General features: G+C 42.3%; 1 protein-coding gene across 2 annotated transcripts in view; it reads left to right on the plus strand.

Annotated features, from left to right (window-relative positions):
* LOC117135169 (laminin subunit alpha-1) overlaps positions 1 to 16,486 on the plus strand; it is a 65,062-nt gene that overhangs the window by 14,905 nt on the left and 33,671 nt on the right. For both annotated transcript variants that reach the window (XM_033295228.1, XM_033295229.1), the window contains exons 2-4: positions 36 to 358; positions 7,826 to 9,717; positions 10,013 to 10,821. In XM_033295228.1, coding sequence (XP_033151119.1) covers positions 36 to 358; positions 7,826 to 9,717; positions 10,013 to 10,821 — 3,024 coding nt within the window. The remainder of the gene's footprint in view (positions 1 to 35; positions 359 to 7,825; positions 9,718 to 10,012; positions 10,822 to 16,486) is intronic.

Raw genomic sequence — 16,486 nt, forward strand, 5'->3', positions numbered from 1 at the left:
TCAATATGACTAACAATGTTGTACTTCACTTGCAGCCCTTCGATTGCTCAAAACGGACGACTTGTACTCATCCAGTTTCTCCGGCGGCCTCTATCCGCCGCTCTTCAACGTGGTTCCACGGGCTCAGATCTCGGTGAATGCCACTTGTGGCCAGAACGGTGCCGAGGAGTACTGCAAACAGGTCGGCGCCAAACCGTGCGGCATCTGCAATGCCCATTCCTCGGATCGGGCCAAACAGCGCTCCATACAGTCGCTGATCTCGTCGGGATCGGGATTCGAAGAAGGCTGGTGGCAATCACCAACGCTGCAGGGTGGCCGGCAGTTTGAGTATGTGACCATACTATTGGATCTGAAGCAGGTAAGTCAAACTTATCCCGAATGGAGTCCCAACTCTCGGTGCTGTCATCTAAGTCATCCAAAATTGTCGGGGCTAAGCTCTTGCGACAGACGAGCTGTGATCCAGTTTGTAATTAAGCCGCTGAGTTGTCACTCATTTACAAGCGATTTAACGCCAGCTTCATGATCCATCGTTGTACATGCTGTGGTCTGTCTAATTGGAACTTGGAAATGTGATCATCTCGCCGTTGAGACTGGAATCAAAACCAGTTTGAAGCCTAGCAGTTCTAATGCTCAAAACGGCCAACATAAATTCGTTTTGATGGGGTTTTGATTAAGTCATATTGGCTTACATGGGTGATATTTTCGTAGCGACTTTCTTTGACAGGGAAATAGAAAATATGTTTTTATTTCCGTTAGTTCTTAGCCTGAAGATAACAGGCAAAGATAACAATATTAAGATATCCATGCATTTTAACAACTGGAAACCTCTTTAAGCGGTGGGCAATGTTTACAAATACACTCTGCTATACAAAATTTTAAATGTTTTTAATGTAATTTGTTTAGTCACAAAACTTTACATAAACATCTCCTCCCAAATTCAAGGCAGTGGCCCAATTAAACTGGCGTAGACCTCCCAGAAGGCGTCTGTTACCATATTTAATTTCACACTTGCGCGGATCCTCAAATCTCGATTGGGTGCTAATCGTCCGTCGATAGTGTTAATTGGAATTTCAAAGTGCATCCGACCACGGAAAGCCATCGCATGCGCACTTCCCCAATCCAATCAATTGGCTAATAATGTGCTAAACCCAAGAAGAAAAACCGAAACGGGAAATGTGTATCATCTGTTTTGCATCAGCCGACGCAAAGTTGACATTCAAGTGCGGCTTGCACTCGAATCTTCCAGCAGATATATCAATGTTTTGATATAATTCCCCCATTGCCATATACCATATGCCCCTGGAGCAACCGACCCAACCCTTCCGGCACACAAAGAGGAAAGAAAATGCTGGCCCAGACCCAGACCAGGCAAAGGCAAAGGCATTGAGTGTGCACTTAATTAAAACGAGAAGCAGCCGAGAAGGAGGAGGAATATATCCACAGACTGGAAGTGATTTAAAATTAAAAACATTGTTTTTGCATATGCCTTAAAGTATGAAAGATTTATGACAGCCATGCGTTGCTCTCGGAGTTTATTAATAAATTCCTGCACGTCTCTTTCGCAAAAGGGGCAACTTTATACAGAAGTATTTAAATTGGTCGCTTCACTTAATTAATGCTGAATACTTATTTCTAGTTGCCAAACTGAGTCCTAATATAAATGGCCAACCTTTTATGGCCTTCCTCTATGTACGTATGAATGTGTGTATCTATGTGTCGAACGATTTGCTCTTTTTTAAAGCAATTGTGCCATGTACTACATTTTTGGTCAGACAACGAACGAGCACAATATGTATAGGTTCCCATGATTTTTCAGATATGGACATAGCGGATGCCGAGGAAACGAAGTCAAATGAGGGGCATGTGTCAAAATTTACACGCTCTCATTCCGTTGATTTGCTTGAGTGACAAAGAATATTCACAGCTTGTCAGGAATTTTTCAAAAAATATTTCCTTCTACGTTGCTTTCAAGTTATGAAACATTTATTGGAATTTTAACTATTTTTTTCATGTTTATTAAATTTTAAATACACTGTCATTTACTCATTCCTGAATAATGATTCTTTCATTGTCTCCAGCCTTTCCCAGGCATTTCTAGCAGCTGCTGACTGTCCCATTCAATAAACTTCGACGAAATAGATGCTCCCCTAACAAGTTTACTAATTAGCTATCTGCACAATTAAGTGTGTTGTGTGATTTGGCTGTGAAAATATCTTGTGCATTTGTCACAACTATTTAGAAACACATTAGAGTGATCTCCCTCTGTTGCTTCGAGTCCCAATGCCAAGCCAACCGAAACCCAACACGATTTATGACCTCAGACGAAACTTGACATTGACGTTGGTGTGTCGCCATGTTCACGGGCGACAAAATCTTCTGGGACTTCCAGGCTTCGACGGATTCTCCCCCATTCCCGGCGTGGATTTTAACAATTAGACTAATCGAGTGATTTACAACGGCAACGGGCTCTGGAACAAGATAGAAACGACAGGCGTGTGTCAACGATTTGACAGCTTAAAATATTTCTTTCCGCGCTGGGAAAAAGGCGACAGACTCGGGCAGTCCTCGCAGACTGGCCAGAATCATGGCCAAAGATTGTCCGTCTATACATATGTCTCTTTGCCAGTCAGTCAGGCATTCAGCCATCCAGTCTGTCAGTTTGCCAGTAAGCAGTCTGTCAGCCTGTCTGTTCGTACAACAATGTCTAGATTTATGCTTGAATGGCTTTGGGGCGCGCGTGACTAATTGAAAGTCTAGCGAGAATTCTACGGACAACTCGGCCAGTGGCTTTAAAACTTCCAGTGCGGTTCTGGGATACTTTAAATAATGTGAAAAGGAAAGCAACATCTGTTGCAAACAATTTATGGGTTGCAATACACTAAAGTCGATGCATAGGTAGATAGAAATGCGTTTAAAAAAGCGTGCTCGAGTTTTTAAGGATTGTTTTTGTTTAATTTTGCTTAACACACCAGTTCTAGCATAAAATTGGAATGTAAATTATATTTTTGAAAGAAAAGTTTAGCTTAAATTAATGTCAATTATTATTATACCTTAATTCTTAGCTTGGGGCATAAAATCCTAGCCATCAAAGCATTTTAAGTATTGCCGGCAATCATGCGACCAGTTTGGCCAATACGAGTATTACCAATTTGAAATGTTTTATGTTTGTTGGTTTGTGTATGACTTTTCTATGCAGACATTTAATTGCTTCATTAAATTTAGCCAAATTTGGCCAATGAAAAAACAAACTAAATAAAGCGCGAGGGGCCGGTCACTTGGCATCGCTATTGGTTTCGTAACTGTAATTCAAATGTTTGACAAGTTGTTGCAACATTTGCAGCGCCAACAGAAGCAAACAACATCTGACGGTTGCAACAAACAAATGCAACAACAACGAGCAAAGCGTGCTACAAGCCACGTACGAGACGCATTTTAGGCACAGCAATTATTTTAATGGTCAATTTATTTATTTGTTTGGCCTGTGGCGATTTTTTCTTTTTTTTTCCCGCGACGTTTTCCCTGAATTTGCCTTTTAAAGAATGCTTCCTCAGTTGCTTGCATTTGCATGAATTTCCAGCAATTCTTTTTTTGTTTTCTTTCTTTTTTTTTTTGTTTTGGGGTCTTAACGTGATTGAAGCTGCGCTTGAATGGTTTTCATGTCATTTACGAGGAAGCGGATTTTATTTTTAATGGCCAAAAGCTCAGGGCGTGCAAAAGTAAAAAACTTTAACGACGAAAAAAATAATTAACACAACTTCTCTGAGTTCTTTTAACACTAAATCATTTTTAACTTTTTAGATTATTAATTCTAAAAAGTAATGATAATTTAGCTAATTTCGAAGACATGTGTACAAACATTTGAGGTGGAGCAGCATTGAAAACCACATTCCATTAGCATTTAGAGCATTAAGCACTTGATTTAGTATACCCCACACCACAAGTGCTACTTGTACGATTCGAATAATTCTGTTTTACTTCTTAAAGTCCAAACAAGTTATTGAAAACTTTTTTCATTCTTTAGCCGCATTAATGCGCAAATTTTCAGCGATAAAACTTGCAGCAGACACAAAACTTTGCGATTACTTCGGTGCGAGCAGACAAAACACGTCGAAAAGTCTGAGTCTGAGTGAACGATAGAGAAAAGGAGGAAAATGTGCAAAAATATACGAGAAACATGTCTGCCATGTGGGTTCATTCACCAAGTTATCTAAAAGCGTGCCAAAACGAAAAAATGGACAACAAAAAATAGACGATTCTGTTTGTTCCAATGGGCAACCAAACTGTATAGTTTGGCCAAAATACGGCAAGATAAAATGAAACCTAAAGGCAAGCCCTAAATTTGTTGTCTTTTATTTTTAATTTGTTTCTGCACTCTGTCTACTTCAATTTTTCGCTCGTTTATTTTTGAAAATTTTACGATGCTTTCCACGTTCTGCATATATATATTTTTTTGGCAATTAACTGGGTGTCCGTGTTAGTTTTTTGGTGCCTGGGCGCTGAGGAGCAAGTTTCCTGTCGGCTATGCCTGATGGACTTTCTTCATTGAGCGATAAATATTTGATTGCCATAAATGTTAATTCGTGTAATTTACGACATGCGATGTGCGCCCCCTTCAAATTCGTTTATCAACTCAAATTACCCCGCCAAATTGGTATCCCATTTCGCTGCCGCCCATTCCCATTCCCACTGAATATTTTAACAATTTTGTTAGTCTCTCTGTGATTGGGCCTTATCAGTTGACAAGCATCTGGCAACAGGTTTCGGTGCATAAACAATAACTCACTCCCTCTGAGGAGGAGCAGCCACTGACCAAATATTTATACTAAGAGTGATCTTCATCGATCGTGGTCCGTTGTAAACAAGTTTGCTGTGTCCGCCGTCAATTGGTCGAAACTGATAAAAACGTCAAAGTGTTACGCCGGAGGCCTTCACCTGCCGCTTCTTCGATTGCAATCTACAACGATTTTCACATCTCCACGGGGCACAAGGAACACAAGGAGTCCACGTCACATAGTTCGCCTCCTTTATCTGGAACTCGTTTTCAACAGACTCCAAAGGCAGCAGGAAATCAGTTCGGGAGCACGGTCTGCTCTTCAGCTGATTGCAATCAGAGGCTTGGACAGAAATTTTGATGGGAACAACATAATTCACTAGAGATAACCTATCGCCTTAATTCGAGTGTGTGAAACTCACTGGCTCCTTGGCAAGATATCGTAAGTTCGGGATAAGAAAATCCAAATGCGGGTGGCGATTTATTTTTGGCATTGAAGAGCTAGTTGGTGTCTTTACAATAGAAATTCTTGTTCTTATTTTATTTCTTGTAGGATGAATTCACATATTTTATAGATTACAAAGCATTTGTATTGACATTTTCTCTTATTACTCGAATATATCTCTATAATATAAGAACAACCTGGTATCCGATTTGGCTTAAGTAGTTGATAGATATCACTATTAACAACACTGTTACTTGCTGGTTTAAGTTTATAAATCTAGTTGAAATTAACTTTCAATATATTTTAGTATGATTTTTGGTTATTAATATGTTATTGGAAGAGTTTCGGATTTTGTTGACTGGTTTAGAAAGAAATAATCCTAAGCTGAGTTCATAACTTACTGAAATTTTATTTTTGTTTAGTGTGGTAAAAATTTAATTTTTATTATACAATACATTATCAAAAAATATCAATAGACATGGATTACTTGGCATTAACCTTTACACAGATGCAGTCGAAAACTCTCTCTCTCTATGACGTAAATTAAATATATATTTAAATTGCATTCATTTTTAAGGCATTTTCGGAATGCCGCGTTGCCTCAATTTCCCAACTGAATGATGAATAATAATATCACAGTATATAAGGATAAGTGGTATATGTAATATGTAATATATACAACACCTTTCCTTATCTTCTTCCTAGTTATTTTAATGTTTAATTTCTTTAGTTATATTTTAATAAGTTGAGGAGACAAGTAAAACGAGACTTCTGTGTTCCTTCGAAGCACTCTGCCAAACTTTAAATCGCAACCAGGCCCAGTGATTGCCATATTTCTGTTCCAGAAAAATGTTTTAATATGCTTTATTATACGAGTATTTGTAGGATGTTTAAGGTACTAACCATTTCACTGAAGTTGGGCTTGATTCTGGCATTTACAGCGGCCATGACTTTTCTTTTGGTTATAAGTTATCCGAACTATTTCATTGCTAGTTAAAAACTGCGAAGGAAAGTATTTTGCTCGCCTTATTTATACATTTTCATAGTCATCATGTCGACTCCATAATCTTCTTGAAAAACTAATCCATTTTGTCTGCTAATTGGCGACTTGATTTTATCCATAAGTGTCGTATGACAATTTTATTAGCTTGTCCATCTGCAGGTCATCAAATTTATTTAGAACCGATGAATAGTATGGCACATATATGCCAATTAACAAGGTTAAAAGTAGTATTCTGCAAAAGAGAATAACTTAATCCTTTAATTCCCACCACAATAAATATATAAGATAGATGGACCAATTAAATACACCAATTTATATACACTTTTGTGCTTTTTTTTTATATGTTTTAATGTTGATTTCACTTCTCTATATTCCCGCTTAAAATCCCCAAGCAGATTAATTTTTTGCCGGTCTCTTTTGCTTATTTATTTTTGTAATCTTATCAGCTTGTGACAGACGTCGTTGTTGCTGTAATCGAATACAGGCGGCATTCAATAAGGAGAACGCACGCATGCGCACACCTTTTTTCCAATTTTTCTCTAACTCTCGCTGGCATTTGACTTCTTGTGTTTTTGCATTTTATCAGCTTTGGGAAATCGTGGAAAACGTATGTGTGTGTGCTGCTGATGCCATTAGCTACTTAGTGAGTTGTGGGTAAACAAGTGGCTTTGAAATTTGATAGAGTTGTTTTTGGTTGGGTGCTGCACAGCAATTGCTCTAAGATATCGTTTTATGATTTGTCTGCGGAGTTAACTGGGACTCGCGATGACTAGCTAAAAGTTGGGGAAAAATTAAAAAATAACGCTAGCCACATATCTGGTTAGATGGCGCCATGTGGCTGCTCTAAGTCAATGCGTCGTAATCAATTATACACCTGGCCACACCTTCGCCACAAGTCGCCCGTCGGAAAATTCAATTGCATGCCTTTTATTGATTTCTCATTTTGGCCTGCCTTGCTTTTGGCTTTACTGTGTGGCTTTTTTGGCCACTGATCTTCGATAGGCGCAACATTTTCAGCGTCTCGAACACGCGACGTTTTTGGCATTTGGATGTGGATTTGATATTTTTTCCTCCTCTCATTTTAACCGAACAATTTTTCCCAAATATCGTTTGTCAGCTGTTGCTGCCGGCCACGTTGAAAGGAGCCACAGTTGGGCGGCGGTTTTGGAGGGTTGCGGTTGGTTGACAGTTCGGTAGATTTATGACGCGGCGATGGCAATGTTGGCTTAAAAGATTTTGCCAGTACCACACGACATTAGCGAAGAGATATAGTCGTAGTTGGCTGGTAGTCATGCACAGATGCAAAGATATACACATACGCCTGCGAGTGAATAGAAACATCAGTTGGTGACAGAAACACTGACATTTGGGTGCGTACATAATTTATTGCTCATTTGCCCATCGGCTATTAAATCGAAGTCCTGAGGTGTGATGGTGGTTTGTTTATGGTGGGAATATCCATTCTTCAATCGGTAAAATTTACAAAAAGGCGAACATAAAAACATTTAAAGAAACTTCCTTATAAATATATAAATGTTTAAAAAAAGGTTTTTCAAAAATATTTAAGGCCTTTACTAATGTGCTAAAACGCTTTCCTCTTTTACAGAATTATCAAATCTTTTCCGTGTGGCTGAAATCAGCCAACTCTCCGCGTCCAGCCTCATGGATACTGGAAAAGTCACTGAATGGGATTAACTTTGAGCCATGGCAGTATTTCGGTTTGAGCGATGCGGATTGCCAGCGACGATGGAATTTATCCGGGCAAAATGGCAAATACGTCTTCCAGAACGATACAGAAATCATTTGCTCCACTCAGTTTTCGAAGCCGGGTCCTTTGGAGAACGGCGTGTTGCATGCTTCGCTGCTAAAGAATCGCCCCGGAGCCACGGATCAAAGTCCGGAGCTAATTAAGTTCATAACGACTCGGTATATAAGGATTCGGCTGCAGGGCATGCACTCCACGGCCAATCAGGACAACAGTCTGGACTGGCTGCTGGACTCTCCGTCGCTGGAGAAGCACAGCTTCTACTCGCTGTCCCAGTTGAAGGTGAGTGCCCGTCTGGATTGTAATGGGCACGCCAATCGCTCCCACGAGTCGCCGGATGACCCTCTGATGCAGTGCATCTGCCAGCACAATACCTGTGGTGCCCAGTGCGAACAGTGCTGCCCGCTTTTCCAGGATCGCCCCTATCAAATGGGCGGACAGTGCGAGATATGCCAGTGCTATGGTCACGCCGAGAGCTGCACCTATGATCCCTTTCTGGACAAGGGCATTTGCCAGAGCTGCTCGAATAACACGGCTGGCACTGAGTGCGAGTTTTGCGAGATGGGATTTTATAGGGAGCTGGATGCACCACTCACCGATCCCTGTTTGCCCTGTTCGTGTAATCCTGCTCGTTCCACGGGTAGTTGCCAGTCAGATGGAGGAAGCTGTAACTGCTTGGAGGGCTTCCAGGGAAAGAACTGCGAGGAGTGTGCTCCGGGCTACTACGGAGACGATTGCAAACGGTGTGAGTGCGACGAACGGGGAAGTCTTGGCTCCACAGGTTCCTGCTCGGGTGTGTGCCAGTGCAAGCTCAATGTGGAGGGCAGCACCTGCTCCGAGTGTGCGCCCGGATATTTTGACCTAAGCGCAGAGAATGCAGAGGGTTGCACCAGCTGTTGGTGTTCAGGTGTCTCGCAAACATGTCACAGTGCCAAACTGCAGACCCTGGCCTTTGAAACCCTAAACGATTGGAAAATAACCGATATTCAAAGAGTGAAACCTATTTCAATACCAGTTGATGCCGAAACGAACCGTTTGATCTTTGCCAACGAACTGGATGAAGTGGAGGCCATCTACTGGCAGGCTCCGTTGGGTTACTTGGGGAATCGCTTGACCAGCTATGGGTCGAGGCTGCAGCTGGTGTTGTCCTGGGATGTGATAAGAGGCGATAGATCGGGAAAGCCCACGACGGGGCCCAATGTCATACTAGTCGGCAAGAATGGACTGAAGATTGCCTTCGGCGATGAATCCTTGGACGGATTGGGAGTCAACTTAAATATAACCCTCACTGAGGTTGGCTGGTATCACGTGCCACCTACTGTCGTTGATATAAAAACAAGACTTCGGCGAACTGAGGGCGGTGACTATCACGGAGAATCCGTTACCCGTTCCCAATTTCTCTCCGTTCTCGTTTCCCTCGATGCTGTCCTTATCAGAGCGGCTTTTCACACGGATCAGGGGGAAACATCCCTCGAGAGAGCAGTCATTTATTCAGGAGGTGTGGAGTTGGGCGGAAAATCATCCAGCCAAGTGGAGCAATGCCTCTGCCCAGCTGGCTACACCGGTCTCTCCTGCGAGGGCTGCGCTTTTGGATTCAAGCGGATTTACGAGAACACCTCGAACCATCAGATTCTGAGCAAGTGCATCCCGTGTCCCTGCAACGGACACTCAAACTCCTGCGATTTGCAGAGCGGAAATTGCGGCGACTGCATGCACAACACTTTTGGAGATCGGTAAGTAATTTTAAAATATTATATTATTAATTTGGTTTTCCGTAAATAAGAATGGGTATAACATATTAATCATCAAAGAAATTTTTAACAAACCGTATTTAATTTCGAAGACAGTAGTTAGGACACAAACCTTAAATTCTCCTCGTGCAAAATGAAATCCACAAAAAACAATCCACACCCAGTAAAGTTTCTTACCTTAGCACTGAGTGGTGTATCCACTAATTCACCACTCGAAGCCGGGGCACACACCAGCCAAGACACCAATCAGTTACAATTTAAAATTCTCTATTTTCAGTTGCGAGCGTTGCCAGTTGGGTTACTACGGGAATCCCCTGCAGGGAACACCCAACGATTGCAAGCGATGCGCCTGTCCCCTGCCCGAGGACTCCAACAACTTCTCGCCCAGTTGTCAGCTAAAGAGCTACAACTACATGGACCTGAATCCGCAGTTCGAGCTGATAGAGCATGCGGAGTACATATGCACCCAGTGTCCGGAAGGATATACGGGTGATCACTGTCAGGTGTGCGACGATGGCTACTTCGGGAATCCCCGCCAGTTGGGAAGCAGTTGTCAGCGCTGCGATTGCGCCGGAGGACCCTGCAACGTAACAACCGGGGAGTGCATCACATGCCGAGGAAATACAGAGGGTTGGCATTGCGAGCGCTGCAAGCTGGGCTACTGGGGTGATCCGGCCGTGGGCTGTGATCCCTGCCATTGCCACACGGAAGGATCGGAGAGCGGACTATGCGACAGCACCGATGGTCAGTGCCTGTGTAAGCCACGTTATGCTGGACAGAAGTGTGATGAATGTGACGTGGGCTATGCTAATGTTGAGCTACGCTGTCCATCCTGCAACTGCGATCCATTGGGCTCGTTGGACCAGGACAGATGTGATCCCCACACTGGACAATGCCATTGCAAGGAGGGTGTCATGGGTGCCAAGTGCCACGAGTGCCAGGATGGTTACTTCGGCATGAATGCTGTGGCCGATCGAATGGATGACCTTGCTGCACTGCGTCAAAACTCCGATAGCGACGACGACGACTGGGAATTGGTTCCAGATACTGAAGATCCCAACAGCGAATCCGCGGTGGCCTGTGAGGGTAAGTACTCCAGATTAGAGCTCCAAGCGTAGCATCTAAGAACAAAGAAATTTCTCGAAATGAGTTCACTCTCTCTGATAAATCGAGTGCACCTATGAAAAACAGATGTGGCAGAGGAGGTGGTCGGGTAGTCCATCTATAACTTGGAAAACATAATTAAATTGGCGTTCTACTTTGTGCCGTTAAGTGAAGCGTTTCTGATGCTCTTCATTGGCCTCAATTTAAAGAACTTAATGCACAAATCAGTCAAGTTCTGGGTGGGATATATGTGCATCTGTTTCTAGGGGCAATAAAATGTGGGATGGTTTGAAGTAATATTCTGTTTCTGTTGTAATGGATATTAATTAAACTGGTTATACACAAAATGGGTGTTTCCATTAATTAAGTCTTGTTATGTTTAACTAATTCTACCAGATACCTAGCATAATCAAAACTTAAGGCACATTAAGCATTGCTCAATCATCTCAAGCATTAGGCCACAAAATTACAATTTTTCCTGAGGCCATCAACATCAAATTCAACTCATCCATCATACAAAATGCATTACATACACACCGTCCATTGTAATGGGATATTTTCGTTATCCAGTTCTCCTTGAAGTTGTGTTTTCTATCTTTTTTAACACCATTTACAAACTGGACAATGGGCAAAAACCCGTCTCGAATTACCACTTCGTTGGATATGAAAACCAAATGCGGCTGACGAGAAGAAGATGTTTATTGAGTTGTACTTGAACAAGAACTCGGATTGCATAACACACTGAAGGCCTATTCTTTTCAGTTAAATTTACCTTTGTAAGCGATATTCCTTGAGGTTTTTCTGGTTGTTTCTCATTTTTCTAATTGTAAGTCAGACATCTATCTCATTGTACTATGGGTAGATGCCCCCTTTTTTTTAACTTTGCTGTATTCGTTTATCCGCAGTCATTCTGCAAATTTTACTACCTTTAGGATTTCGCCATTACTTTTTTGTTGACTATGCGATGGGGCTCACTGCTTTTGAAGAAAAGAAAAAACTTGGCAACCGGATGATACACTATAGAAATAAATAAATCTAAAAGAGTTCCAAGTACTGTACACCAAATTCACTCAAATAAAAAGAGTAGTATAGTATGAACTTTTGCCGTACCTGAAAGGTATAATAAGGAGTAAACAGTAAACCCTTGGATTTAATATCAAGTGGATCTGAAGAAAATATTCCTACCTATAATTACACATTTGCATGCCGACTTGGGCAGGCACTTGGCCATTTGGCATGACAGAAACCCCTCAAGTCGCCAATGCGAACAGTAGCACGTGCGTTTGGACTTCAGCTCGCTGGGAATTTATAACCCACGCATTAAATTGTGCAGCTATCTAAGAAATTAAGCAGCAAACTGCGAGATACATTTAGCCGCTGGTCATATTTTGTAATCAGTTCCATTTGCCGCTCACCAAGCAGCAGCACTGCGAGCAGACACACTTTTGTGTTGACCACAGACTCCGGCACAGACAGCATGGAGCCACCACCTCGCTGGTCTGCTGCTGTCCAGTTTTAAGATCAAACCCCAGCCAAGCCACAAGCCAGGCCAATCCGATCCAAGCCGAGCCGAGCTAGCCACTTTGGCAATTCAAGCCAAGCGGCATATTTTCATGGGGCTGAGGCTCTTGTGAATTTGCTGTTGTGGCCGCTGCGTTGACATTTTTATGGACATCGGAATGCTCCAACCGCCGATTGACTCTCAGGCGGACCCCAAAAAAATAAAATAAAAAACAATAAAAAAAGGCCAACAAAAACCGTGGCCACTTTGACTTTGCCCCTTTTTTCGTTTTTAGCCAACTAACTGATTAGCGAAACAATTTCAAATATTTGTGTTAAATAACTTGACAATTAATTGCATTTCGTGGATGCGGTTGCGTTTGTTGTGGTTTCAATGGGTTTGATTATTCGCATTTGGCGATGGGGTATCCGAACCAAATGAAGTTATACGATTTGGGAGTACATTTTATTGTGGCATTGGCGGTGCGTTCAAAGGAATTAAATAGTAGGATAATGGAAATTGCTGCTGAAACGGAGAGAGAGCTGATAATATTTCTAGGAATGGAATGAAATCATAAGGTAAATCAATCAAATAGGTATATGCATTCAAGACTTTATAATGATCCGTCTAAAGTAAAAGATGGTTAGGCACATGTGCAAACAATTTCAAACGATTCACTTGCCAACTAGGCCAAACAATTACAAAATTAAACTCGGCAAAAAGAAAAAATTGTAAGTGGCGCAGTATCTTTTTCACGACAACAACAACAACGAAGAGTCTGAAAAATTGCCATGAAAAAAGCATCTTTATAGACAAGACGAGCCACGACTCGTTAAACAGACAGACGGACTGTCCAAGGTAATCAAGAAGCGTCTAAATGGACAAAATGGAGCAACAAGCACCACTAGTTGCTGTCAACGCATCATTCGAAATGGAGCAAGAGGATCCAATCCTCGGAGGCAATAAATTTCAAATAATTTCCAAGCACGGACAAACAAATGTGACATAAATCGTCTGGCTAACGGTAACGGAAGCATGCAAAGCCAAAACATTGACACTAATGAATGTGGCCAACACAAATGTAATTGTCGAATGACAATTTGTTTACAATTGCCAATGCAAAGCAACTAACGTTGGTATTTATTACTTGGCAGGACGATCGTAGAAGTATTTTGACTAACAGATACCCTTTAGCTGGGATAACATATTATGAACACAAGGTGCGAAAGACGAAACACTATGTTCCAACTTATTTGTAGATATTTTTTTTTTTGGGTCCTATAAAGTAATATGGATATCAGCCAACATATGAATCAATATTCTTTTTCCAACTGTAACCAGGTCATTATCGAAAACACTTTTTGCGGAGCCGGAGTAGCCAGAAGTTTGGCATTTTGATTTTCTAATTTATGGCCCAGACTTTCGCTCCAATCGAAGGCCCGTCTCCCGACTGCCGCCCCTCTGCTGGCCACCAAGATCCCGAATTGTATCTATATCTGGTTGCCTGGTTGCCATGTTTCGCTATCGCCAGCGTCCATGTCGTCGTCTGCTTCTCCTTTTTGGTCGTGGTGTGATTTTAATTGCTCTTACAAATGTTCTTCGTCGCGCATGCGGCGCAAAACTTTTTCGAGTGCAAATCTATGTAGCCCAGCTTCGAGCTGAAATTGGGCAAGACAAAAGCCCGAGATTTATAGCCTAGCCAGTCGACCCAGCCATATGTGCGAGAGGGAATTCTGTCCCATTTTCGGGGATACTGCATGCAACGTTTTCATTTTAGCCAGCTCGTGTGGGTAGTAGCATTAGAAAGGCCGCATGTTGGTTAGATTAGATGGTACTTTTGGCTCAAGCGCATACAGATATACAGATGCCTTTTGAGAGTCTATAAAGATAAGGCAAAACGTATTGTTTCCAATAGATACGAGTATTTCCTGTTAATAGACTTGCTGCAAACAACGTACTTTATGGGGTAGTAAACCAATAGACCATAAACCACATCCTCTCGTAAAATCTCATTATTGAAAATTCCATATCATTTTGTCAGTTAACACTTCGCATCATTTGGTGCCACTGGGTCTAAAAATTGATTTAAATACAGCAGCCAGTTATCAGCTTCCTCGCCTATTGCAAAAGCCCCACAATGCCACCCAAATGAAAAGCCATTATAAATAATCTTCCAATCTGGGAAGAAAAATATTAATTAGAAAATAATACTCTCGCAGTGTCTTGAATGAAACCCAAGTCAAGCGCATACAATAATTAATAAATTATTTCCAGTCAATAAACTTTTCAGTCTCTGCGCATTGCAACATATATTTTCGTCGAGACTGCAACTTGGGGATTTGGTGAGGGGGGAAAGAAAACAGCCACAGCCAACCAGGCACCCCGCGGATGAGCAAGCGCCGCACCAAGATATGGTGGAGTCGCAGTCGAAGTCGCCCCATGTCAGTTCATTAGGGTCAGCCAGAGGAGACCGGCAAATGCAGAGTGTTGTGCACTGAGTCTCTGTCTTGGCGGTTCATAAAAATTAGTTAGCTATAAAATTAGTCCGGCTGCGGAGGAGGAGGGTATTCAATTCTCGTAAAATCAACACGAATTGAATTGCACTCCATTCATGGAAATCAAATTGCGTTCGCCGTTCAATATGTTCATACTTTATTGCTGCCACAATTTGTGAATGGGAATCAAAAGAACGCAACTCGCTGCCATCGCAAAACTCGCTTCGCCGACTGTTTATTAACACTCGGGAATTAAGGAAGTGAGAAGCAGGTGCGAGCCTTGTATAAATAGATATCTCCGGGCAGGTGAGTTTTGGACCTCGGTGTGACTTTTAGCTGCTCGTAAACCGAAATTTCCCTAGCAGATGCAAATGTTCTGCCAGATGGAAGGATTGGGGGAAAAGCGAATTGGGTGTCATTGACAACAGAGAGTGCTTCATGTGATGGCTCCTGGGGCAAACTTCCCATGGCATATGTATGTGAAAGGATTGTGTGGGAAAATGTGTTAACCATATAAGGCAAACCTCAAAGAGCAGTATAAAATTTGATGGTTTACTTACTAAAAAATTAAAGTAGCAGAAAGACCTGAGCTCTATGAGATTAATTTCGTATTTTTTGAACTTTATAAACCATAAAGAATGTCAACACTATATTTCAGTGTTGTTATATGTGATACCATCAGCCACTACTCATCCCAGACTCTTGTTAGCACATTCCATGGCCACACGATTATATCTCCTGCGATTCCCGGCAAACTTTCGTTGTCGGATCTACCAAATGCGCCATACTTTCTCCAGATCTAGTGAGTGTTGGTGAGGAACCTTCTCTAATCTAAATGACAACTAGTTGGACTCTGGATCTTCGTTGTGCTGCCCGAGGACATGGCAAGAAAATATTTTGGTCTTGCTTTTTTGGTTGGTGGCTTCTAACAGCACATTGATTGATTACAAAACGTGCGCCAAGCATTTTCACGGCAGCAACAGCAACAAGGCAATTGTTTTTCGCGCAGCGACTTTTCCACAATGGCATTTTCTTCATTTGCGCCTAACAATGGCATCACTTTGTCACGATTTCTGCGCTCACAACTAACAAGACACACCGGCAACATGTTGCTAGATGGTGGATGGATGTTGGCTGGTGGATTCATTGTGGCTGCTACCATTTAATGTTGCTGTGGCAGCCGCTGCCGTTGAATTATCACCGCGCATGTGTGACTAACCTCTCGAGGCGGTGGACAACAAAAAGCAAGGATCCGCCGTAGTCGCTTTTTCGGCTTTCCTTCAGAGGAGTCCCCGGACTCCAAGAGCCAACCTGCTGCTAATGTTTTCCTCAGCCCCAGTCATAATTTCAGCTGCCAACTGCCGAGGTCCCAGAGTCCCGAAGAAGACGGGGGATTCCTTCTTCTTTTTATTTATGAAAACGGCAGATGGTCTGCCCATTCTCCTCCAGCTGGTGATGATGTTGCCGCCGTGGCTACTGTGGCGTCTTTGAATTTTGACCGTCAGCAGCAGCAGCGGCGGCATGTGGCACGTTAATGATCTTGTTACCCTGGAGACTCGACTCCGTTGGACCCTTTTGCATAAACCCACTGAACGAGGTGTGCAGTGCAACTAACGAGCGTTGGCTTTGGCCCCTTTTCTCCGCTTCAATT

This window comes from Drosophila mauritiana, chromosome 2L, assembly GCF_004382145.1.
Source record: "Drosophila mauritiana strain mau12 chromosome 2L, ASM438214v1, whole genome shotgun sequence".
Lineage (NCBI taxonomy): Eukaryota > Metazoa > Arthropoda > Insecta > Diptera > Drosophilidae > Drosophila > Drosophila mauritiana.